This window comes from Prionailurus viverrinus, chromosome C1 (genome assembly GCF_022837055.1).
Source record: "Prionailurus viverrinus isolate Anna chromosome C1, UM_Priviv_1.0, whole genome shotgun sequence".
NCBI classification, from domain to species: Eukaryota; Metazoa; Chordata; class Mammalia; order Carnivora; family Felidae; genus Prionailurus; species Prionailurus viverrinus.
In genome coordinates, this window is record NC_062568.1 from 30,289,070 (window position 1) to 30,313,969 (window position 24,900).

General features: G+C 37.9%; 2 protein-coding genes and 1 long non-coding RNA gene across 4 annotated transcripts in view; 1 reads left to right on the plus strand and 2 right to left on the minus strand.

Annotated features, from left to right (window-relative positions):
* SGO2 (shugoshin 2) overlaps positions 1-602 on the minus strand; it is a 72,395-nt gene extending 71,793 nt beyond the window's left edge. Inside the window, exon 1 of the mRNA XM_047869900.1 lies at positions 170-602. The gene's annotated coding sequence lies outside the window, so the exon portion shown is untranslated. The remainder of the gene's footprint in view (positions 1-169) is intronic.
* Positions 538-22,956, plus strand: KCTD18 (potassium channel tetramerization domain containing 18). The gene is made up of 7 exons (XM_047869906.1): positions 538-670; positions 3,077-3,312; positions 4,848-5,059; positions 7,545-7,738; positions 8,807-8,901; positions 13,853-13,955; positions 20,762-22,956. Exons 2-7 carry the CDS (start codon positions 3,144-3,146, stop codon positions 21,237-21,239), a joined length of 1,251 nt encoding a protein of 416 aa, XP_047725862.1. The 5' UTR covers positions 538-670; positions 3,077-3,143; the 3' UTR covers positions 21,240-22,956.
* LOC125172206 (uncharacterized) lies at positions 7,413-18,990 on the minus strand. Of its 2 annotated transcripts, none has more exons than XR_007154636.1 (3): positions 18,523-18,990; positions 13,247-13,332; positions 7,413-8,887 (listed from the first exon to the last, which is right to left on the minus strand). It is a non-coding gene; the product is annotated as an uncharacterized LOC125172206 (long non-coding RNA). The 2 variants fall into 2 exon arrangements; XR_007154637.1 differs by lacking the exon at positions 7,413-8,887 and adding an exon at positions 9,723-10,379.
* Positions 22,957-24,900: the final 1,944 nt, after the last annotated feature.

The following is a 24,900-nucleotide window of genomic DNA, read 5'->3' on the forward strand; positions in this document are numbered from 1 at the left end:
GCAGGCTCCAGGTTCTGAGTTGTCAGCACAGAGCCCGATCTGGGGCTAGAACCCACGAACCATGAGATCCTGACCTGAGCCTAAGTCAGATGCTTAACCGACTGAGTCACCCAGGCGCCCCCGTGTGAGGCAGCTTTGTAAACTACAAACACAACCCGAATGGACTTACCCAAGTGCAGGCAGAATTTTACTAAATCTTGGCAGTGAGCAGCCCAGTTTGGAGCGAAGGGCCTTCACCTGGGAGTCGGAAGACATAATTCTTCCTAACTCTTACCACTTAACTGACCCTGAACAATCGCAACTTCAGTGTCGTTTCTTTTCTTCATGTGTAAAAGCAGCCTCCAAACGGACACCACGTTCCTCAGGGGTCCAGCCGGCCTCTCTCTTCCAGGTCTTGCCCTTCCCTGCAGGCGCTAAGACCCTTCCAATCGGCTCTGCGCGCCCACAGGCTGAGGAGGCCGGAGGGGCGGGACCAGACTGGGGGCGGGGCCTGGAGTCTCCGGGGCGGGGCCTCCCTCGTTCCGGCTGCAGCCACCGCCCAGCCGGGCCGCACGGGGGCGACGCTGGGGCCGCGCTGCTCCAAGAGTTGCTGAGCAGCAGAAGAGGCCCTCACTTCCGCGTCGGTCCCCGCGGCGTCCGGCGGCCGCGCCGAGGGCCGGGCTGGCCGCAGGTCAGTCGGGGAGGCCGCCAACCCGGCCCCGCCCGTGCAGAGGACCAGGGCGCCGGGTGGGCCGCGGGCCCGGGAGGCGGCGGGGCGCCCCAAGTAAGGGCCGGATCGCGCCAATAACACGGGCGCCCCGGGCTGCAGGCTCAGGCTTCGGGCCGATTCGGGGACCCCGGGCCGCGGGGACACCGGCGGGGCTATCGGGTGTCCCAGCCCCTCCCCTTTCGTCCCGCGTCGTGGGAGGAGAGCGAGTCCTTTGAGCAGAGTTTATTAAAGTGGGGTCCGTGGGCGGATCCCCGACCCCATCTGACTTTCTGAACCAGACTCTGTGTTGTGGCCTGGGAATCTGAATATACATCAAGCGTCTCTGATGGTTTTGATGCAGGTGGTCACAGAACCGCACTTTGGGGGCACTTCCTCAGAGGGCAGGGCATTTCCGACACAGCAGGGAGTCTAAGTGGGTGCATTGAGGATGGGCCATTGACTGGCCTTGAAATGGTGTTGGATGGTCCTCTGCTTTAGGAGAAACTGACTGAGGCAGGGGTATCTCTTAAATCCTTGCACTAGGGTGCTGCTATGTTCCTGTTGCCACCACTGGAGTCTTCAGATGGACAGATGCTTAGTGAGTAAAGTGCCCGGTCAGCAGCCTTAGGGATGAAACAGTGCTGAAATAGACAGTGTAGGGTGCAGCAGAAAACTTGGAGCCAGTCCTGCTGACCTGGGGCCGACTCCGCCACTTACCAGCAGGGCAGTCCTAGTGTGGACCCTGCTCACATCACTATTTCTTTCTCCAGTGTCCTCATCTGTCAATAGAGACAGTAATTCCTATCCAATAGGGCTTTTGTGTGAATTAGGTAGTGTCTACCAAGTGTCTCCTGCAGTAACTGTCACATAATAAGCATTGAGCAAATGGAAATTATTGATAGTGATATAGATTCTGTCTTCCTAGAGCTATAGTCTCCCAAACCAGGGATTAAATAGGTGAGAAAAACGTGGAGAGAGGTACACAGTATATTTGGTGGACTGTGCACAGATTCTCACTGGGGGATGCTTGGGAAGGTCATGCAACCTGTGAGATTTGCCTGTGACTTTGAAGAATAGCTGGATTCCAGGGAGCTGGTAACTGGGGCAGCATGAGCCAGTTCCATCCCGTGCTTCAGAGGTGGTTCTCTCACATGGGTCATTGCAGGGCTGCTCCTGGGACTTCGAGGCAGCAAAAGAAGTCATGTTGCTAAGTGTTTTCTGAAGGCTAAACTGTTGATCCATAAGAGTTTCTGTTTACTGACCATGTTTGACACATATTGTTTTTGTCAGACACCGATGGTCTCCTTTTCCCATCTCATTGGAGACTGGCTAAATTAGAGCATCTACAAAAGGATCCTAGTTGATCGCATAGTAAAAGTGAGTTGCCATGAATACAGTTGAGTCTCTTGGTGGCTATTTTGCATTTGCAGTGAAATGCGCAGTCACATCAGGAGTACCTTTTTATCACAGTATTGTTTTAGGTTCCAGAGAAACACCACAGTCACTTGTGGTTCGTCCATCTCCAGAATAGATTAAGAAATCAAGTCCTTAAAACTTCCCTAAAGCTTCATTCAGCCATTTTGGAATGAAGAAGCCAGATGATTTAGAGCTGTTATTTGTTGCTCTTTTGGACCAGTCTGGCTACTGGTATACAGAATTCTGATCTCAGTTGATAAATTATATATTCCTTAGTTACCTAATCTAGGAACTACAATTAGCATTGTTAATAATTTCTGCTTATATTTCCTTAAATCTACAGAGCCAATATCAATCCTTCAGTATATGCCTTATGGTAAAATTTATATCGTTATAGATAAAATTTATATTGTTATTGAGTACTTACTCTGAGCCAGAGACTGTTCTATGTGCTTTTTATATGTCCTGTTACTCCTCTGATAGTCCTTTGAGGTAGGCCCATCCCTGGCTCCATTTTATAGATGAGGAAATAGGCAGAAGAAGCTAAGTATTTGCCCAAGGTCCCTAGTTAGTGGTAGAGCCTAGTAGCCTAATTCCATGCTACATGCTGACCCCCTCTGCAGTCTAGATAGCTCCCTCAGACTTATTATAGTTTAAAAAGATATGTGAATATCAAAGAACATGAGCAAACCTCACCTTTGCTTTATATGGGACAGACAATGCATTTTCTTGTTAAATTCTTTAAACAGTCATTTCAATAGCTATGATTTGGTTGGTAATAGTTCATCATTTAAAAATACTCTGAACCAAAGTTTTCCAGCTTCTCGGCATATCTCAAACTTCTTTCATGTTATATAAAGTCCTCCAATATTGTTAGTGCTGAGCACCTTATTTTAAATCACATTAAGATGTATTTATTTTATTATCTATTTGGTGTATTATTGGAAATGTGATTGTCCTTTGTTTTTACAGAGGTGGACCAGGACCACCATTATTTTGCAGTTTCTGAAAGCGTTTCAAAGCAAAAATTTAGGTGTTGATGGGAGCAATGGAAGGTCACAAGGCAGAAGAAAAGGTGGTAGATATTCTTCGACTGAATGTGGGTGGCTGTATTTACACAGCCAGACGTGAGTCCTTGTGCCGCTTTAAAGACTCGATGCTGGCATCCATGTTCAGTGGTCGTTTTCCTCTAAAAACAGACGAATCAGGTAAATAACTAAAGTCCATAAAGCATGATCATGAATATTCATTAATAGTCTAGTTTAAATTCCCTTTGGTTTTCCTAATTACAATGGAATGTATTAGACTAGTGTAGTAATTATTGAGATCATTAGAGTTGTATGGAGATTTATTAAACACATGAAGAAGTTAAATACCAGTTTCCAGAATCTGTGATGCTGTCACTAAAAGTTGACAAAAAAATCAATGTGTGTTAAGGCCTACCATCACCTAAATATGGGGATTGATTATACTTTGAAAGTTGTTACGTTCGTGCAACTCCATGGGTAACGATATTGCGGCTTCTGTGTTCTTCAGTTAAAACATTTAGTCTCTGGAGAAAGCAGCTGCCCTCATAGTTCACAGGGCAGTCACTGTAGTGTAGAATTAGTGTTAAACTGGCCACCCAGTCTAGCTGCGTAGCCTTGTGTGGGCTGATGTGGACTCCTGCAAAAACGTCAGTGCAGTGTACCAGCAGTCACCTAGTGGTAGAGGACGGAAAATTGGTCTTCCAGAAGAAACTGTAAAACACAAGGGTAGGGATCTGGGGCTGCTGCTCTTCTTGCTTGGAGTGCTCTGGTATTTGCTTAACCTACTCCCGTTTGTAAAGAAATCTCAACAGTGCAAATAAGTCTTTTTTGCACATCTTTGGTGTTCTGGAGCTCAGAGAACCCACTCTTGCTTCTGTGTCAGAAGAGGGGGTTCAGGGGATCTTGAGCAAGAGTCACTGTTAGTAACCCTGGGTCTTGAGAGATTGCTTTGCCGGCTGGATGGCAGTTGAAAGAATGGAAAACACTGATGGCTGGTGCCCACGTGGGCAGGAAGGTTGTTGGCAAAAAGATAGCAAGCAGGGATTGAGTTTTTCCTCTGCCCCCAAGTTTCACCTCCTTAATCCCTTCTTTTCTAAGCTAACCAAGGGAGAAAAGGAATTATTGAGTAGCCTCACGCAGAAGTGTTTTTAAAAATTCTGCTAAATTGTCTAAGAAAGCCTTCTGTCATAAAGTAGTACCAGCATAACATTTCTTTTTTAAAGTTTAGGTTCTCACAGTACAAAGGGACTAACCTATTAAGGCTAAACATACAGTGTGCCTGGAGCTAGGAACCCCGGGTTTACATGTCATTGACACTACAAGTTGACTAACATACAAATATGACATAAATGAGCATGTCCTCATTAGGGAGGAACTCCATACATCTTTCCTGGCCGGGGAGGACTGAGCTTAGGGGTAAAGTTACATTTCAGCAGCAGTCGGATCTCCATGGCTTTTGAGTGGCCATAGCAGGAATATGGTCATTGCATCTAAAATTCCCCCATGGAGCTCAGAATACATTTTCCTATATGGTAGGTGAGAATACAGAGGATCACCAAATATGGCTAAACCCATTTGAACACTAGTTATTAACTTTCTTGTGAGAAAGAAACATTTCTAATTGTAGAGGTCTGCAGTCTGATTTTAGTTTGACATGTTGAAACTTTATGGTCATATGTATCTATGCAGTGATTTTTGAACTGGATGTTTTCTAGGGGCTTGTGTTATTGACCGTGATGGACATCTATTTAAATATCTCTTGGATTATCTTCATGGAGAAGTTCACATTCCCACAGATGAGCAAACCCGTGTTGCTCTGCAGGAAGAGGCTGATTATTTTGGCATCCCATATCCATACAGCCTGTCTGACCACTTGGCCAATGAAATGGAGACATATTCTTTAAGGTCAAATATAGAACTTAAAAAGGTCTTGGCATTTTCTTAAGTTTTAAAAAAGTACATACGTATACATATATATATGTTTTTATACACAAAGCAATGTGTGTTATTTTGCATAGCCTGTGTTGCCATGAAAACCAAACATGAAAAGTTACTTTTTCTAATTTTGAAGACACATTTCTTAATTACTAATCTTTTGAAGGCCCAAATTCTATGTTCTAGGAAAGTGTATTACATTGCCACTCAAAGGTTTATAGTTTTTTTATTTCTCATTGGAGATTTAATACCTTTTGATGGCTTTTTAAAATTTTTTTTTTTCAACGTTTATTTATTTTTGGGACAGAGAGAGACAGAGCATGAATGGGGGAGGGGCAGAGAGAGAGGGAGACACAGAATCAGAAACAGGCTCCAGGCTCTGAGCCATCAGCCCAGAGCCTGAAGTGGGGCTCGAACTCACGGACCGCGAGATCGTGACCTGGCTGAAGTCGGATGCCCAACCGACTGCGCCACCCAGGTGCCCCATGATGGCTTTTTTAATAGAAATATTCTGCTCTTTAGGTTCTTTGTAAATAAAGAGCAATATTGTAGTATGTAAGAGTATAGTGGTATTTTATTTACTGAAATGACTTTTTAAAGAATGGTCACAAAAATAAAAGATTGTAGAAAATCTACCTGATTTAATAAGTGTAGCAGTTTGTTACTAAATTAAAACATTGGTTTGATTAATTCACTTTGAGATCAGTAAATATTTTTAAAAGATATTTCTCCTTTAAATCACATTTTAAAGATCTTTACATGAAAGATCTTGAAAAACTTCATTACCTATTTTTGTCTTACTGATAAGTATTATATTTGCTTTTAGTACCTTTGGGCATCTAAGAAAATTTTTTTCCCTAGATGATTAATAGTAGTGAAAACTGACCTGAATTGGGTTTGATTTGGGTATCAGTTTAGGAGAGCAAGCTGATTGATTTGGTTCCAGATCGTCTTCAGGAATTTGCATGGTTGTATGGGTTCTGCTACTGAAGTTATATAGAAATTGAGTTGTCAAACAGTTCTAGGGTGCTGTTTGCCACATCTGCAGAATGGGGCTAAGAAATCCTGACTGGAAAGCTGGAGTGGGTTGACATTCATCTTCTGAAGTCTCAACTGTAGTCTTTTGATTTCTGATTTGTACGCAAAGAGGACATAGCATGTGTACATTGACTGTGTCAGCCAACACATATTTATCTCAAATGTTTTTGGTATATAGAGCACTGCTCTTGGACTGTGTGGGACACAAAGAAATATGACATACAGTTAGACAGCAATATTAAATGAAAATGTAAGACATGTTAGAGTCCTATTTTCATTCACTGAGTCAGTAAATATTAGGCATTTCCTTTGTGTCAGGCACTATTCCAGGCACTTGGGATACAACACAAAACAGACAAAAGTGCCTGTCCTCAGGGCCCTCACAGGAATAATGCTGTTTCTCTCAGGGAAGGCCCCTGGGCACTTGGCTGGGTGAAGAGCTCCAGCTCTGTTTCCCTTAGCACCTCCTAGGCTCACATGGTTATAGTTATCCTATGTGCTGATGGCTTATTGACTGTCTTTAAATTTCCTAGAAGTTTATTTATTTATTTTGAGAGAGATAGAGATAGAGAGAGACAGAGTGAGAGAGAGCACACTCTGAGGAGGGGCAGAGAGAGAGAGGGAAAGAGAGAACCCCAAGCAGGCTCTGCACTACCAGCGCAAATCCTGACATGGGGCTCAATCTCACAAACCATGAGTCATGACCCAAGCTAAAATCAAGAGTCGGATGCCCAACTGATTAAGCCACCCAGGTGCCCCAACTGTCTGTCTTTTACATTAGCTATAAAACTCTAGAAGGTCTGGGACCCTGTCTTTTGCTCATCATTATATCTATAGGACCTTAGTGCTCAACCACGTTAGTAACTTCTTAATATTCAAGAGAATGAATGAATAGGTAGATAAACGCCAAAGGAGTTCTTAGAGTTTGCACTGATTTGTATATCTTTCAGTGGAAAAGAACAAGTTAATCTGGTTAATTCATGATTGGATTTGGAGTAAAAAAAAAAATTAACTATGGGGCTTAGTCAGTAGAAGATGAAAGGAATATTGAGTCAAATGGGAAACTGGGGGGAAAATAAAAGGAAAAGAAAAAGGTCTGACTCTTAATCATATGAAGATTTTAAAATTAAAAGTAATGTTGATAGTGAGGCTAAAGGAGGAGGAAAGAAAATACAGCTTCCATGTGGAAGAGGATTCTCTAGATGAAAAGGTGTTGGGTTTTTGGGTGGTGCTTTTTGTGATTTACCCCACCCTCATGCCAAATTCAACAAAAGCATGTTTGGTTTTTCAAGGTGTAAAGACCAGGCTGAAATTTATCATCTTTTTATTTCCCTTATGACCAACTGAAATTGCAGCTTTACATGAAAGTAATAGAACCAAATTCATTTCTACTTTACTCCAGAATTAAATTCAAATTTTGTATATTTTTTTTGCTCCAGGCTTTAACAGACTTCTGTGATTCATATGGTTTAGTTTGCAATAAGCCAACAGTTTGGGTTCTCCACTATCTTAACACATCTGGTGCAAGCTGTGAGAGTAGAATTATTGGTGTATATTCCACAAAAACTGATGGAACAGATGCTATTGATAAGCAGCTGGGAGGAAGAATTCACAGTAAAAGCATTTTTAAAAGGTATGCCCATATTTAAATATGAAAGGGAACAGAATAAAGTTTTGGTCTCTTGTAAGAGGTGTTACTGAATGGAATATGTGGTTGACTAGAAAAGATCTTCATTCAACACTTGGCAACACACAGAGTGAGCTCTTATAGCTGTTGAGACAAGCCTGCTTCAAGGAGATTGTAATTAAGACCACTTCACATATATGTAAACTATGGGACATCCACAGTGGTCTACTACATTGCCTCTCACCTGGGAGTGGGCATCAAAGTCCCCTAACAGGCCATGTCTGGCTGTCCTCCCCTAGACCATAGTCCAGGAACAGAAGCACTGCCTAGAAGTCAGCAGCCCTGCTGAGTGGCACAGGACTGGCATGTGCCTCGGTGTCCTGTTCTGAGAAATGAAGGACTTCCCTGGTCCCTATCAGCCTTAAATCCGATGACTTGAATGTAAAATTCTTAAGGGTTATTCTCTTAATATTTTTTTTGTAAACTGACTTAACACAGCGGTCAATTCACATTACAGTTGTTTTTTTTGTTTGTTTGTTTTTCGAATTCTCTGGGTGGTTGGATTGGGTCAGATATTAGTGACTAATGAATGATCACATGAACTTGCTTTTTTAGGTGACTAAATATGTCATCATTTTCTGAATTCTTTACAGGATGGTTATATAAGATATATGAGTGCCTGGAACAGTGCTATGAAAGTTTTAGTCAAAGTTGAATCTTTTAAAATTTTCCTGGAGTTAGGTAATTTTTCTTAGAAAACCTATTTCTAAAGATTTGTTGATTTGTCTGTACAGTCTATATTGTGGAATTAACAAGTACTTTACCACATTAAAAAGAGATTGAATATAGGTTAGTATATGAGTATAGTATATTATACTCATAGATATAATCTATAGTATATTATTATCTATATATGTCCTTAAGAGTTGCAGAAGAACAACTATTCAATGCCAACATATTTTTTCCCTTAATTAACAAGTATTTGGTAGTATATCGAGTATTAGCTGTATATACATACACACACACATACATTCATACTTCGTATGTTTTCATCATCTTTTGCAATATTTCTAGAGAGGCGGGGAATAATGTTCAGTACATTTGGAGCTATTATTCAGTAGCTGAATTGAAGAAAATGATGGATGCCTTTGATGCCTGGGAAGGAAAAGGTATAGTACAATTCTTTTATTTCATGGCAGAAGGTAGACTTTCCCATAATAAGACAAAGTGAGTTCAATTGCTGCATTTTTCTTTTTTGAGAAAGTATTTCTTTGTAAGGTCAAGACATTTGTCACTTCAAAGTATGTTGATTGAGACAATTTACTTAAAAATCTTTAGACCCCATGAGTTGCTAGATATTACTAATAGTTTATAATCCAGTAACCTAAAAAATAGTTCATAATTTCAGCATCTGTTAGTTATGCTTATTTAGTTCAATTCAACAGGAATTTATTTAGCATCCACTTTGTACCTAGCATTGTCCTTACTTTGAAATTTGACCATTTTTACCAAGCTTCTTATATCATTTGATAATAATAATGCTGTTTAATATTCAATGTGATAAGTAGTTTACATTCAGTAACTCTTAGTCTTAAAACAATTCTGGATGTTGTTTACCATTTTATCGATGAGAAAACTGAGTCTTAGGCCATGCCACTTGCTTATGGATCACAGAACGTTAGCTGTTCTATGCCTAAGTTTTTTTCCTTATTTTACAACTATGTGTATTGAATGTCTATTAGGTGCAAATACTCTAAGTTCTAAAATTGGGTCCGCAAATAAATAAGACACATGTTGGTCCTCAAATAGTCCTAAAAGCTGGTAGAGACAGACATTGCAAGTCACAAAAGATTGCATACAAGGACAGGAGGGGGGTTTAAAAAAACTTCATCACCTGCTTCTCTTCAGGTAGGGTGCTAGTACCAACCTTTCTTTCCTCAACTTTGCACCTCTCATGTTTCCTCTTCCCCCCCCCCTCCCCCGCCCCGATTACACCCCTCAGGCAGATAGAAAAAAGTGCTATTCTCTTTAAGCTTTTTATCTTAGATTTAATTGACTTTGAGACACTTAGGCTTAAGTTGAGGAACAAACCCCCTGGTGTTCTCTGTGTCTCCTATTGTGCCTCTGGACTGGCAGACTGCCCAGAAGGCTTTGGGAGAGCCCTGGCTGGTCTTCTTTCTCCACTGACTCAGGAAGCTGAAGTGAAGAGCTGGGATCACTGACTTACAGAGTGTGAGACTGATTTTAACTTTTTAATAAGCAGGTAATGAAGTATCATGGGTATTTAACACAGTTCTGGAAGGCCTACGGAAAGCCATTAGACAAGAAACAGAAGTGAGAGAAAGAAATATTGGAAGGAAGGAGATAGTTATTTGTGGAGAGTGTGTCTTTTTAGAAAACCCAAAGGAATCAACTAAAGGTATCTTATAAGTGATGAGTTTAGTATACCAAACCAGCTGGATACAATGTAAGTAAACACAAAGATCAGCTTACTTATGATAGATTAGTTAGAAATCATAGGGGAAAATCCCATTTACAATGGCAATAAACAACAAAATAACTAGGATGACCTATCAAGAAATACTTGAGTCTTTTATGAAGAAAACTACTAAAATATATTCATCCATTCATCAATTCATCCATCCATCTATAAAAAAAGAAGACATGAAGAGTATTGTAAGACCTACCATGTTCCCAAACAGGAAATCTATTCAGATAGATTTTATAATATTCATTATAAAGATATCAGTTTTTCTCAGATCAAATTATAGGTTTAACACAATCCCTACCAACACATCAGTGGAACCCTTTGGCCATCTTGAGGAAATGATTCTAATATTCCTTGAAAGAATAAAGCAGTGAAATAGCCAAGAACATTTTGGAGAGCAGAAGTCATCAGAGGAATGAATCTATGTGATAGTAAAAATACTATATATAGATTTGTGATAGTAAGAACCATATGTTTCTGGTACAAGAATAAATGCAACGATCAGGAGTAAACCCCAATGAAATTATAAGAATAAAAATTCTATGTGATAAGGAGTATTAAATATCAATGAAAAAAGATGGATGATTTAATATGAAATTGAGAAATATGCTTAGGAGAAAACAGAATTTTAACCTCATGTCACTTATCAAAATAATCCCAGGTGAATTTATGGATGAAAAATGAAGCTATAATAAACTATAATGAAAGTTAAACAAATAACTGATTTCTTAAAAGGGAAATAAATCATAAAAGACAAAGATGAATAAATCATAAAAGACAAAGATGAATAAAAATGATTACATAATATTTAATATAATTTTAAAACAAAAAAGTGTAAAAAAATTAAAAGGCTAATAAAAACTTGGATAAAAATATTACATTAACTGGACAAAGAATATCCTTAAAATAGAGAGGATTTAAATTGACTAGAAAACCAACTCAATGCCTATTATAAATAAATGTGCAAGGTTCATGACCACAAAATTTTCAGGAAAGGAAATCAGCACGTGGAAGGAGGTTCAAACTCATTATTTATCAGTGAAATATGTATTAAATGAGAACTATTTTTTACATACCAGATTAGTAAAGATCTCATGCATTTTTGGCAGGAGTAACAATTAATACTACTGTGTTGGGAAGTAATTTATCATTACATATTGATAGCATCAGAACTGTTCATATTCTTTGACCTGATAATTCTACTTCTAGATATGACCAAATGCAGATAAAGGTTTATGAACAAAGTGTTCAATTAAGCATTATTTATAATAGAGAAAAAATAAAAACAATATAAATGTCTATGATAGAAGGTTAAATACATATTGGCACATCTATGGGAAACTGATGAGCAATAGCTATTAAAATTATTTTGAATAATTTTTTACATACATGAATGCCCATGATACAATAAGAAATTATCAAAAGCAGGAAAAAAAATTAAATGTAAAGTGTATTCAGTAATGTGCATATCTATGAATGAGAAAAAGACTGGAATCAGATTCACTGAAGTGTCATGAATCATGATTCCTAGTTTTAGGATTAGAAGTGATCTTGATTTTTTTTTAATATATACTTTTCTATATTATCCAAATTTTATACAATGAAAGTGAATTATTTTATAGGAAGGCAAAAATAAAAGTTTTAAAAAGAAACTGTGGCATATCTATATATTGGAATACTACACAGCAATAAAAAGAAATGATCATTAATGCATATATCAACATGGATGAATCTTCAAAATATCAATGCTAGAGAAACCAGACACAGAAGGGTATATACTGTTATGATCCCATTTGTATGACACCCCTGAAATGGTAAAACTATGGAATGGAGGGGAAGGCATCAATAGCAAAAGGGTACATGGGAAATTTGGGGGTGATAGAAATGTTCTATGTCTTGATTGTGGCTATAATTATGACTGTATACATTTATCAAAACTCATTGAAGTGAGTACTTTAAAAGGGTGAATTTTATTTTATGTAAATTATCTCAATAAACCTGAGTTAAAAATAAACAAACAAACCTTAATGGATGGGATTTGGGAATGTTTTTGTAGCAGCAGTATGTTTGGGAGCATGATCAAGCAGTTCCAGAAAATTATTGTCTTAAAATTAGGTCCATAGGCTCTGTGAGTATTGGATATATCTGTTACATATACTAATTTATATGCCCAGCTTGCTAAGTTGGTTAATATTTATTACTAAACCTTTAATGATTAAAAAACAAGACACCAGGGGTGCCTGGATGGCTCAGTCAGCTGAGCATCTGACTTGCTTTCAGCTCAGGTCATGGTCCCAGGATCATGGGATCAAGCCCCAAATCAGATTCTGTCCTGAGCATGAAGCCTGCTTAAGATTCTCTCTCTCTCCCTCTGCCCCTTTCCCCTGCTCGTGCTCTCACTCTCTTTCTCTCGAAACAAAACAAAAACAAAAAACCACATACCTACGACACCATATCCATTCTTGGAATTTCAAAGTTATTTTTAAAAAAATGTGAACCAATTTTTATTCAACATTTTTAAGCCTTTTTTAATGCATCTACATATAATTTTTTATGATTCTTTAAAAATTGGGGTGAAATTCACATAATATAGAATTAAAGTATAGACTTCAGTGGCATTTACTACATTAACAATGTTGTATAACCACCATCTCTGTCTAGTTCCAAAACATTTTCATCATCCCACAAGGAAACCCAGTACCTGTTAAGCAGTTACTCCCCATTCCCTTCTCTCCTCAGCCCCTGGCAACCACCAGTCTGCTTTCTGTTTCATTGCATTAGCCTGTTCTGGATATTTCATGTAACTGGAATCATACAATATATGACGTATTGTGTCTGGCTTTTTAACTCAGGATAACATTTTTGAGGTTCATAAAAATACATTTCAAACTTTCATTGAGAAACTTCTCAGATTTAAAAGTTAAAATGAGTTTGACCACAATCTTGGCCTAACACACTACCCTAACAGTGATAGTTCATATTCATATAGTGGTCAAAGGAAATTTATAGTAGTTCACAAAATTTACCTGATTTGATGAGTGCTGCAATCCAATGATGTTGACATGGCAAGTGTTAAGACCGTCATTGTCCAATCCTTGCACTGCTGTCAACACTAGAATTTATAAAATAAAGGCACCAAACATGTGTTAAGCGCTTAGTCTGTTATAGGCCCTATACTAAGCATTTTGCACTTATTTACTCGTTTAATCATCACAACAAACCTATGAAGTATATACTGTTATTGTAATTTTACAGATGAGAAAACTTAGACACGGAAAGTTAAGTAACTTTCGCAAGGTCGCATGATTAGTGAGTGATAGAAGTGGGATTCAGACCCAGGCAGTCTTGGCTCCAGAGCCTGTGCCTTTAACTCATCTGCCCAGAACCCATATAATGATCTACTAATTATCAGTAGTAGATCTGGGGCTGGTAGCCAGAAATTCCCTAGACCTGGGTTATGAGTTATCCCACTATTGCCTTGTTTCTTCATGGGAACACTTCCTGCATACACCTGCTTTCTTCAAATGGGAGGCATGAATCTCAAACTCTTTCTGCTTAGTCTTACACAAAAGTGTTGCTGAACCTTTTGCAGTGGACAGTGGCTCTCTTAATTATGCCTTTTGATCTTCCAGGTGTTAGCTACTGGCGGGTGCCTCATGAGCTGATAGAATGTTGGACTCTGGAAGAGCGGCCTTTACTTGGAAGCCTGCGTCACATGGCCCCAATTCGAAAGAGGTTATTTGTGTTCTGTTGATATTGTTTTTTGTTTAAATCTGTGACCTGTATTTTTACTGCCTTTACTGGGGAAATGAATAATGGTTCTTGATCTTACTAAGTTTATTAGTCACCTAGGTGAATATTCTGCATTACCATCAAAATATAAATCTTGATAAATTCAAAGTTTCCAAAACTATGTAAAAACTGGAAATAATTCTCTAAAACTGAGTTACAGTATGTTCTTTTTGGGAGAATGTGATTTTAAGAATACTAGTGGACATAGCAAGAATGCTGTGGTAAGTATTTTTCCCTACAGAAGTAAAATCCTAGGCTTTATTGGCAGTAGCCAAAAAAATTATTTGTTAGACTTAATATTTGAAATTTCCTGTGACTTATTCTGAATTCCTTTCTCCTTCCTATTACCACCAATAGTATTTTTATTTAATGGTATTTTCTTGTATTTTCTGAAATTATTATCAAATTCAGTCCACATCTGTGGTTTTGACTGTACTTTAAATACATTTAAAATCATACTTATTTTTCATTATCTGGGTATCATTCATGGTTTTTAGATGTTCTGATTTCTTGATCATCTGTTGTGAATTTGATTCAGTGCCCCTATAGAATCTGTGACTGCTTTTTTTTTTTTTTTTCCTTTTGGATCTTTCATAGAAATGCAGAGAATTTTCTTCAGTTTTTAATAGTTAATTATCTCTGGTTAAAACATCTTTTTTTTTCTTAAAGTCCCTCATTTTATTATCAATATTTATTTTGCTTTTTGAACTTACAGTTAGCAAATACTGTTTGGGTCCAGAGCAGTGGTTCTCAACTGAGGGCAGTTTTGTCCCACAGGGGATATTTGACAATGTTTAGAGACACTGTGGGGTGGGGGATGCTACTAGCATCTAGTAAGTAGAGGCCAGGGATGCTGCTAAACATCCTACAATGCATTGAGCAGCCTCTACAACAAAGATATATCCAACCAAAAATGGCAATAGAGCTAAGTTGGAGAAATCTTGGTCAAGACTCTAGTAGAAGATGTGGGCAGAAAACAAAGCAAGCAGGGATGGTTTTATGGAGATTCTCCTCTGTGTTAATTATTCTTTCCTCTGGGGTTTATTAAGCATTATTTTTGATTCATGGATAGGATAATGATAATGATAACTTAGAAACAATTGTGAGGTCCTGAAGAATCATTTGCTTCACCTGAGAAAATTTAGTTATGTTCAGTAGAGTTTTAGGGTTGAATATATTATATTTGCATTCTTTATTACATGTCAGTTTTCAAATCGCCATGTCATTATGATCCTATTTCCAAGATCAAAATTCATTATGTTATATTTATTTGCCTGTGAAAATATACCCACACTGATAAAAGGGAGAAAAATTGGAGGATTGCCATTATACTTCCTGTTCCTGCAAGGTGAAACTGATGCAAACAGTGGCAGGAGCAGGCAGGATTTCGACAGTGGTTGTTTGACAGTTTTAAGGTAATTTCCTTAAACCTTAATATCATTCTGGCTCTTTACAGATATTGAACCATCCTTGCATCCCTGGAATAAATCCCACTTGATCATGGTATATGATCCTTTTAATGTATTGTTGAATATGGTTTACTAATATTTTGTTGAGTATTATTGCATTTATGTTCACCAGCGATATTGGCCTGTAATTTTCTTTTCTTGTGGCATTCTTGTCTGGTTTTAGTATCAGGGTTATCCTGGTCTCATAAAAATAATTTGGACGCATTCCCTCCTCTTCTGTTGTGTGGAAGAGTTTGAGAAGGATTGGTATCAAATCTTCTTCAAATGTTTGGTAGAATTTACTAGTGAAACCTTCTGGTCCTGGACTTTTGTTTACTGGGAGGTGTTTTGCTTTGTTTTATTGTTTTTTAAGTTTATTTATTTATTTTGAGAGAGAGAGCATGACTGGGGGAGGAAAAGAGTGAGTGGGAGAGAGAGAGAGAGACAGACAGAGAGAGAGAGAGAGAGAGAGAGAGAGAGAGAAAGAGAGATTCCCAAGCAGGCTCCATGCTTGTCAACACAGAGCCCAACATGGGGCTCAAACCCATGAACTGTGAGATCATGACCTGAGCTGAAATCAAGAGTTGGATGCTTAACTGACTGAGTCACCCAGGAGTCCCTGTTTTTTTTTTTTTTTTTTTTTTGTTTTAAGTAAGTTCTAGGCCCTACATGGAGCTTGAACTCACAATCCCAAGATCAGGAGTTGCATGTTCCACTGACTGAGCCAGCCAGCTGCCCCAGGAGCTTTCTCATTACTGATTCAATCTCCTTACTAATAATTGGTCTGTTCAGATTGTCGATTTCATCATGAGTCAGTCTTGGTAGGTTGTATATTTCTAGGAATTAAAAAAAATTTATTTGTCCTTTTTTTTTAATTGAAGTATAGTTGACATACAATGTTATATTAGTTTCACGTGTACAACAGAATGAATTAACGATTTTATATATTATGCAGTGCTCACTATAAGTGTAGTAACATCATACAGTGTTACTATAATGTTATTGATTATATTCCCTATGCTGTGCTTCATCCCCATGACTTATTTTATAACTAGAAGTTCGTAACTCTTGATCCCTTAGGAATTTATCCGTCTGGTCTAGTTTGTTGGTGTGTAATTAGTCACAGTAAGCTCTTACGATCCTTTGTATTTCCGTGGTATTAGTTGTAACACCTCTTCGTTTCTGATTTTATTTGAGTCCTCTCTCCTTTTTCTTAGTGAGTTTTCTTAGTGAGTTTTCTTAAAGGTTTGTCAATTTTGTTTATCTTTTTAGAACTGGCTCTTAGTTTCATTGATCTTTTCTATTGTCTTTATAGTCTCTATTTCATTTACTTCTGTTCTAACTGTTCTAATCTTTTATTTATTTTTTAACATTTATTTATCTTTGAGAGACAGAGAGAGACAGAGCACAAATGGGGGAGAGGCAGAGAGAGAGGGAGACACAGAATCCGAAGCAGGCTCCAGACTCTGAGCTGTTAGCACAAAGCCCGATGTGGGGCTCGAACCCACAAACCGTGAGATCATGACATGAGCTGAAGTTGCACACTTAATTGACTGAGCCACCCAGGTGCCAGCCTGCTCCAATCTTTATTTCTTTCCTTCTACTAATGATGTGTAGTTGTCACTCAGCTATTCTTTAGGTTGTTTGTTTTTTTTTTTTTTTTTATGAGGAAATTGTTCCATATGTAGCTGTAGACTCAGTGTATTTGTGGGAGGAGATAAATTCAAGATTTTCCTACATCACCATCATGAACAGAAACCTATCATATGGTTTTGATATCGTATTGAAAATCATATGATCCTCTCAATAGATGCAGAAAAAGCATTTGACAAAATTCAACAATTTATGACAAAAACTCTCAGCAAAGTGGGTATAGAGGGACTGCACTTCAACATAATAAAGTCCATATATGACAAGCCCACACCTAGCATCATACTGTATGGTGAAAAGCTGATAGCTTTTCCTCTAAGGTCAAGAACAAGACAAGGATACCCACTTTCATCACTTATATTCAACATAGTATTGGAAGCCCTAGCTAGAGCATTTAGGCAAGAAAAAGAAATAAAGGGAATCCAAATTAGAAAGGAAGTAACAGGCGCCTGGGTGGCACAGTTGGTTAAGCATCCAACTCTTGATTTTGGCTCAGGTCATGATCTTATGTTTTGTGAGCTTGAGTCCCGCATTAGGCTCTGATTGGCTCCACTTGAGATTCTCTCTCTGCCCATCCCTTGCTCATGCTCTTTTTCTCAAAAATAAATAAATAAACATTAACAAAAAAAAAAGGAAGTAGAACTGTCACTATTTTCAGGTAGCATGATATATATAGAAAAAATTACATCAAAACTGCTAGAATTAATAAAGAAATTCAGTAAATTTGCAGGATACAAAATTAATATACAAAAATCATTTATATACACTAATGAACTATCAGAAAGAGAAATTCAGAAAACAATCCCATTTACAACTGCACCAAAAAGAATAAAATATCTAGGAATAAATTTAACCAAGGAGGTGAAAAACCTATGTATTGAAAACTATAAGACATTAATGAAAGAAATTGAAGAGAACATAAATAAATGGAAAAATATTTTGTCTTCATGGACTGGAAGAATTAACATTATAAAAATATCCATACTACCCAAAGAATTCTATAGATTCAATGCAATCCCTATCAAAATTCGAATGGCATTTTTTATAGAAATAGAGCAAACAATCCTCAAATTTGTATGGAACCAGAAAAGATCCTGAATAACCAAAGCAATCTTGAAAAAGAAGAACAAAGCTGGAAAACTCATGGTCCATGATTTCAAACTAGCATAGTCCCCCCTTACCCACAGGGGATACATTCCAAGACTTCCAGTGGATGCCTGAAACTGTATAGTACTGAACTTTGTATGTACTATGTTTTTTCCAACACATACATACCTGTGGTAAAATTTATTTTTTTAAATTAGGCACAGTAAGAGAGTAATAACAGTAACTCAATAAAATAGAACAATTGTAACAATATACATAATAAATATACGTGAATGTGGTCTTTCAAAATATTGTACTATACTCACCCTTCTTCTTGAGATGATGTAAGATGATAAAATCCCTGTGATGAGATGAAGTGACGTGAATGATACAGACATTATGACATAGCATTAGGCTACTACTGATCTTCTGATGATAGAAGAAGGATCATCTGCTTCCAGGCGATGGTCATCTGTGGGTAACTTAAACTGCAGAAAGTGAAACTGTGGGGGAGGGGGGGCTACTGTATATTACAAAACTGTAATAATTAAAACAGTATGGTTCTGGCATAAAAACAGACACATAGACCAATGGAACAGAATAGAAAGCCCAGAAATAAACCCACACATATATGGTCAAGTAATGTACACAAAAGCAGCCAAGAATATATAGTGGGGAAGGGACAGTCTCTTTTGGTGTTGGGAAAACTGGATATCCACATGCAAAAGAATGAAACTTTTGCGTGGATCCCTATCTTGCACCATACACAAAAATTAACTCAAAATGGACGAAAACAGAGGCAGTAAGTTCCTTGACATAGGTCTTGGCAATGATTTTTTGTATCTGACACAAAAAGCAAAAGCAACAAAGGCAAAAATAAGTGGGACTACATCAAACTAAGACTTCTGCACAGCAAAGGAAACCATCAAAATCAAAAGACTATCTATTGAGTGGGAGAAAATATTTGCAAATAATATTATCTGATAAGGAACTAATGTCCAAAATATATAAAGAACTCATACAACTCAAAAGCAAAAAATAAAATAAAATACAATTTTAAAAAAGGGCAGAAAATCTGAATAGACATCATTCTGAAGAAGACATACGGATGACCAAGGTACATGAAAAGATGCTCAACGTCAATAATCATCAAGGAAATGTGAATCAAACCCACAATGAGATATCACCTTAGACCACCTTAGATCACCTTAGAATGGCTATTATAAAAAAGACAGGAAATAACAAATGTTGGCAAGGATGTGGAGAAAAGGGAACCCTTCTGCTCTTATGGTGGGAATGTAAACTGGTGCAGCCACTATGGAAAATAGTTGGAGGTTCTTCAAAAACTTAAAGGTAGAACTACCCTATGATCCAGCAATTTCACTTCTGGACATTTATCCAAAGAAAATGCAAAGAGTAACTTGAATACTTCATTGCAGTATTGTTTATAATATGGAAAAACCTAAGTGTCAATTGATGGATGAATGGATAAAGAAGATGTGGTATATATATATAAAGGAGTATTACTCATCTATAAAGCATGAAATCTTGCCATTTGTGACAACATGGATGGACCTCCATGGCATTATGTTAAGTGAAAGAAGTCAAAGGAAGACAAATATCATGTGATCTTTGTTTTTTCATAAATGAAAGTAAAATGAAGTAAATAAATGAGGTAAAAAAAAATTCAAGCTGGTAGATACAGAGAACTGATTGGTGATTGCCAGAGGCAGGCGTGGGGGAGGGGGAGAAATGGGTAAACTAGTTTTTTGGGTTTTTTTTTAAATTTAAATAAGTTGAATTTTTTTTAATTAAAAAAAAACATTGTCTTCCATTTAGACTTTTTATAATGAATAGCAAACTCAATTCAGGAATCTTTTAAGTTTTGTCTAATACTTCTTAAATTGAAAAAGCATCTAACTATACCATGGGTTTGACCATTCTAGCAGTTCCCAAAATGCATTTCACAGAATGCTAATTTTACTGGGTGCCAAAGGCTGCATTACAGATGCATATTGGGAAATACGGATGCAACAAAATTAAATAGGTGTCTTTACTTTAGACCTCAGAACCTTTATTAACTTTCAAGAGGAGAGTAAAATATGCAACAGCATTTCTCAAAGAGTTTATGAAACAGTAAATTTTCTCAGTAAATCAACTGTTGTTCGGGGGGGGAGGGGCGGGAACCCCTAACTTGAGATCATCCTGGTTATCATCTGGATCACTGTGAGGATTCTTAGGAACCAAATGATATACTATATAATTCTAATGTAACATTCCAAATCTTAATTTGTCGTTGGTATTAACATGGTGATTTTATTTTATTTTAGAAAACATTATGGTGATTTTAAGAGTTCATATTCAAGTAGAAACAATCTTTTGTAAACTTGGTAATTTACTTATTGACCTTGGTGGGAGACGAGATGAAGTACCTGATCCCTCTAAACCTCTTGACTCAAATTCTTGATGAAAACGGTTTTCCTCACCCTGAAGATAAACTTGCGGACGTTTTCAGGAGTTACCAAACCTGTAAATGCTGACATTGACATGCTTCTGTATCCACAGGCGATTGATAGCTTTCAATGAAGAAGAAGAAGAAGTGAACTGTAAGACTGGTCCTAAACCAGTCCGATTTCTGGGCCCTTCCACCAGCACCCAAATTAAAGTCAAGAACTCGGCGTCGGTCCGAGTGTCTCCGGCCAGCGCCCTCCACTCTTCAGGCGGAAAGGCAGCGCAGCGTTCTGCGTCGCCAAAGGCCCCGTCGTCGGTGGGCACCGTGCTGCCAGGCCAGCCCCAGGCTTCCCGTGGGGCCAGGAGCGCTGCCGAAAACGGAGCCGCACACCCACCTCCGGCCAAGGTCCTGCTCTCAGACAAGAAAGCCACCCCGCCGCGAGTGATAAAACTGAAGCGAACTCCACTGTGCGCCGCCGGGCCTTCCCCGCCAGCCGGAGGAGCACCGCAACCCGCGGAATCCCCAGCGCCGCCCCCGGAAGACCCTGACGCGCACGCGCGGACTGAAAACGGGCGGGGCCAGGCTGATTGACAGAAAAGTGGGTTCCTGACCTCCAGCTCGCCTCTCCGAGCGCCCGACCCGTGTGGTGCAAATAAGTGGCGCTGTTCTTGGTGCCCTAGAGGTGAAAGCTTATGCTGGTCTTTAGGATCGTTATGGGAAAAATGAAGTGAGTCAAGTAGGAATGGAGGAAGGAAGCTTTAAGTGGTTGAGCCTATCTTTACTTTTCATTTTCCTTACTTTGACATGGTTTGTCTACTGATAGTTTGAATTTCAGGGTGGTTTTGTTGGGTTTTTGGGTTTTTTTTTTTTTTTTTTTGATGGTTAATCCGTATTAAGGCAACAAAACAGCACAGTACAATAAAACAGTACAGCAGAACCATCACTAGAGAAGTCTACTTTGTTGCTGAGTAATTACAGACTTTAGGCTCTTTTGTAATGTTACTCATTGCTGCCCAGGGCCAAGAGTGGGATTAGTATTCCCGTCTGCTGAAACAGAGTAAGAGAGGGTGGCGTTAATGCTTCCATGCGCTGTGTCCCAGCCAAGAGAGATTTGAGAGAAAATGTGCACCAAGGTGACCCCCCCCCACCCCCCACAGGTTACTTTCAGTCTCAAAAGCCGTCATGAAAAGATATGAGGAGGAAAAAAAGAGTAATTGAAGATCACACTTTGACTCAAAGTATTTTCTTTCCTAGATTGGTTTTTTTCTTTGTCTTTTCTGGTAGCAGATTTATTTATACATCACAAGATATCTTGGAATGAGAACCATATAACATGTCTTCAGAATGAATTGTTAAAATGTTTTAATTTGAATAAGTGAAGTTTTGAAAGTACTTTGAAAAAGAAGTTAAACATTAACTTTTAACTAAAGTTACTATTTGTTTCTCAGGAATGACCACTGAAGAGTCATTCTGACCATATAATATGATTTTTATGCATAAAATTCCCATTTAACTTGAACTTAATATTTTTAAACAATCTTTTAATTAATCCTCTATTTTTTCACAACTATTCAGTTGTATATGTTTACTTTTACATGTTACGTTTTATAATTGGATCCCATATTTCTGCCTTCAGTAAGCAGTATGCCTACAGTGTATTAAAAATAAGTCCATAAAGCAGGGTACTTTTTACTCAATGCTTATCATTGTACTTGCATTACTTTGAAAGAGTGAATATACTCAAAACATTACTTTTTACAAAATAAAGTAGAACTTTTCCATAAAAAGTAACATTTTCTGTGACTATACTTTTTTTTAAGTCCTAGAGCCCATTGGTAGCATGAGAGCTTGTTTGTTTATGTAGGTTATCTATTTCTGGTTTCCAAATTTCTTTATTCCCTAGATAATGTATGAAATAATTAAACAAATTTTGTATATCTATTCAAATACCAGCAGCCTTTTAAAATAGGTGTTTTATCTGGCCAGAAAAAAATGAATATATAACTGATGGTTCATGAACTACATTTCCCTGTAGAATATAAAAAATACTTAGTCACCTTGAAAAATACTATTAGAAAGACTCTAAGCATTCTGAAAATCAAAGATCATAGTGAATTTTGAGAACTTCCATTTAGGACATTACTAGTATTGCTTGATCTCGGATATCTTGAATTACTGATTCATATAAGAATATTTTATACCAAGGTACCAATAGATTTGCTTGATGGAGGGTTGCCACAAACCTTCAATCTGTAAAAAAAAAAAATGCAGTATCTATGAAGCACAATAAAGCAAAGTGCAATTAAAAGAGGTTTGCCTGTACTCATGGGTGTTTCTGCGAATAGCCTTCTTTTCTTTGCCTCTAACAGTTTAAAGGAAGTCTATTTAGCACATCTAGTCTTTGTAAGAAGGGGGTTTTTGGAACAGCTACTAGGCCATGGTGCAGCCAAGGTGGAAAGAGACAAATGGTTCCTGATGGACCATGGGTAGCAAGAGTCAAAGTCAAATTCAGAATGCTCAAGTAATTTGAAAATTACTTTAGTTGGGGTGGTTCCCTGGGGACTAGGTACTTTTGCATGAAATCACATTTCTCCAGATTCTGTAGACACAAAGGAGTAACTCATCATAACCCTCTGGTCTTCCAGGAAAATAAAAAATAAGAAAAGAGAAAGTATGCTTTATAAATAATAGTTCAGTGTCATTACTTTGGAAATGTAGGTTTGTGCAGTTGTTGGGTCAGAGGAGACAAGAAATTCTTATGGTGAGTAGGACCTTTAGTACTGCTCGTATCAAAAAGATATATGATTATGCCCTTCTAGGCAATCTGTGTTGAAAACTGGTTTGTCCTGATTAAAACTGGTTAGTTATATCATGGAAAGCCCTAAGTCTGGCATTTTATATTTTATATTTTTAAATAATAATTTTTTGCTTCAATGTTGCCTTATAAGGCAATACATTGTAATATTTTATAAAGTATTTTCATATACTTTGTTTTATTGTGTTCATTTTGCCTTTTAGTTTCAGCACAACAATATAATGAAGGTAGTCTTTCCCAATTCTTTAAAGATCAAGAAAATGAGGTTGAACAAAATAAGAGCTGTACAATAATGACACCCCCCATAACATCCCCCCATATTGGCCCCTGAATGACACAACATCACTGAACAAAGGAAAAGCTAGAGGGAGGAAGTAGACTAAAATTGTGAATTTGTTTAATATTTAAAGTTGTTGAGCAGTTAGGTATTAAACTATTGGATAACATATCTGTTTCCTACTAGAGAGGGGACTCCATTGCCTCTATATGTGTAATGCCTGGTATGTGGTAGTCCTTCAGTAAATTTCTAAACAGTTAAGGCAATTCTCAGCTTCCTCCCCCACGCCCCAATTATTTTTTTTTAAAATGTGCCTGGTGGCAATCTTCAGGGGGTGTGGAAACTGATTTCCAACCTTGCAGAGTTGATACAGTCAGAACAAAAGAGGTGGTAGTGGAGGTTCCCTAGTAGGGTGATTACTGCTAATGACCAAAATTACCATTAGTAATGACCATAACAGTTAGATAACTTGTCAAGTTGTTTAAAGTAATCCAGAGCAATAGATCACGAGATCTCAGAGAGGTTGGTGCCAACACTGCCTGACTTCTGAGAAAGGAAAAAAGCAGTCTGGCCTCTCCCCTCCTGCTTTATTGCTTCTGCTAGAATTGCTGATGCAATTTCTTTTTCATTCACAGACTGAGTCCTATTCCAGTGCTAACGCTGAAAAAATTGTTGACTCACTTCCCAGTCTGTGGTTAAATACAGTATAATTATTATCCAGCTATTCCTTGATTTTTAAAGAAGGAATTAACATGCAAGAATATTTGACTTTATCTGAGAAATTGTGCATAGAAGGTTTTTTTATTTAAATAGCATTTTGAATGTGCACAAAGACTTGTGGTAATAAATTGTACTGTAAAGGGGAGAATGCTAACATTTGTATGAATATAAGTGTACCTTAAAAGAGATTGCCCCTTAAGGGCACACAGGTGGCCCAGTTGGTTAGGCTTTTGACAACTGATCTCAGCTCAGGTCTTGATCTCAGGGTGGTGAGTTCGAGGCCCCACGCTGGGAACCATGTTCAGCCCCCTGTTTGACCTCATTCTCTGTGTGAAGCCTACTTAAGGAAAAAAAAAAAAAAGAATTGCCTTATACCTGCAATCCCTTTGGATAGCTTTAATTTATATTTGGTAGGATGTTGGTTAGATACTAAGTGGAAA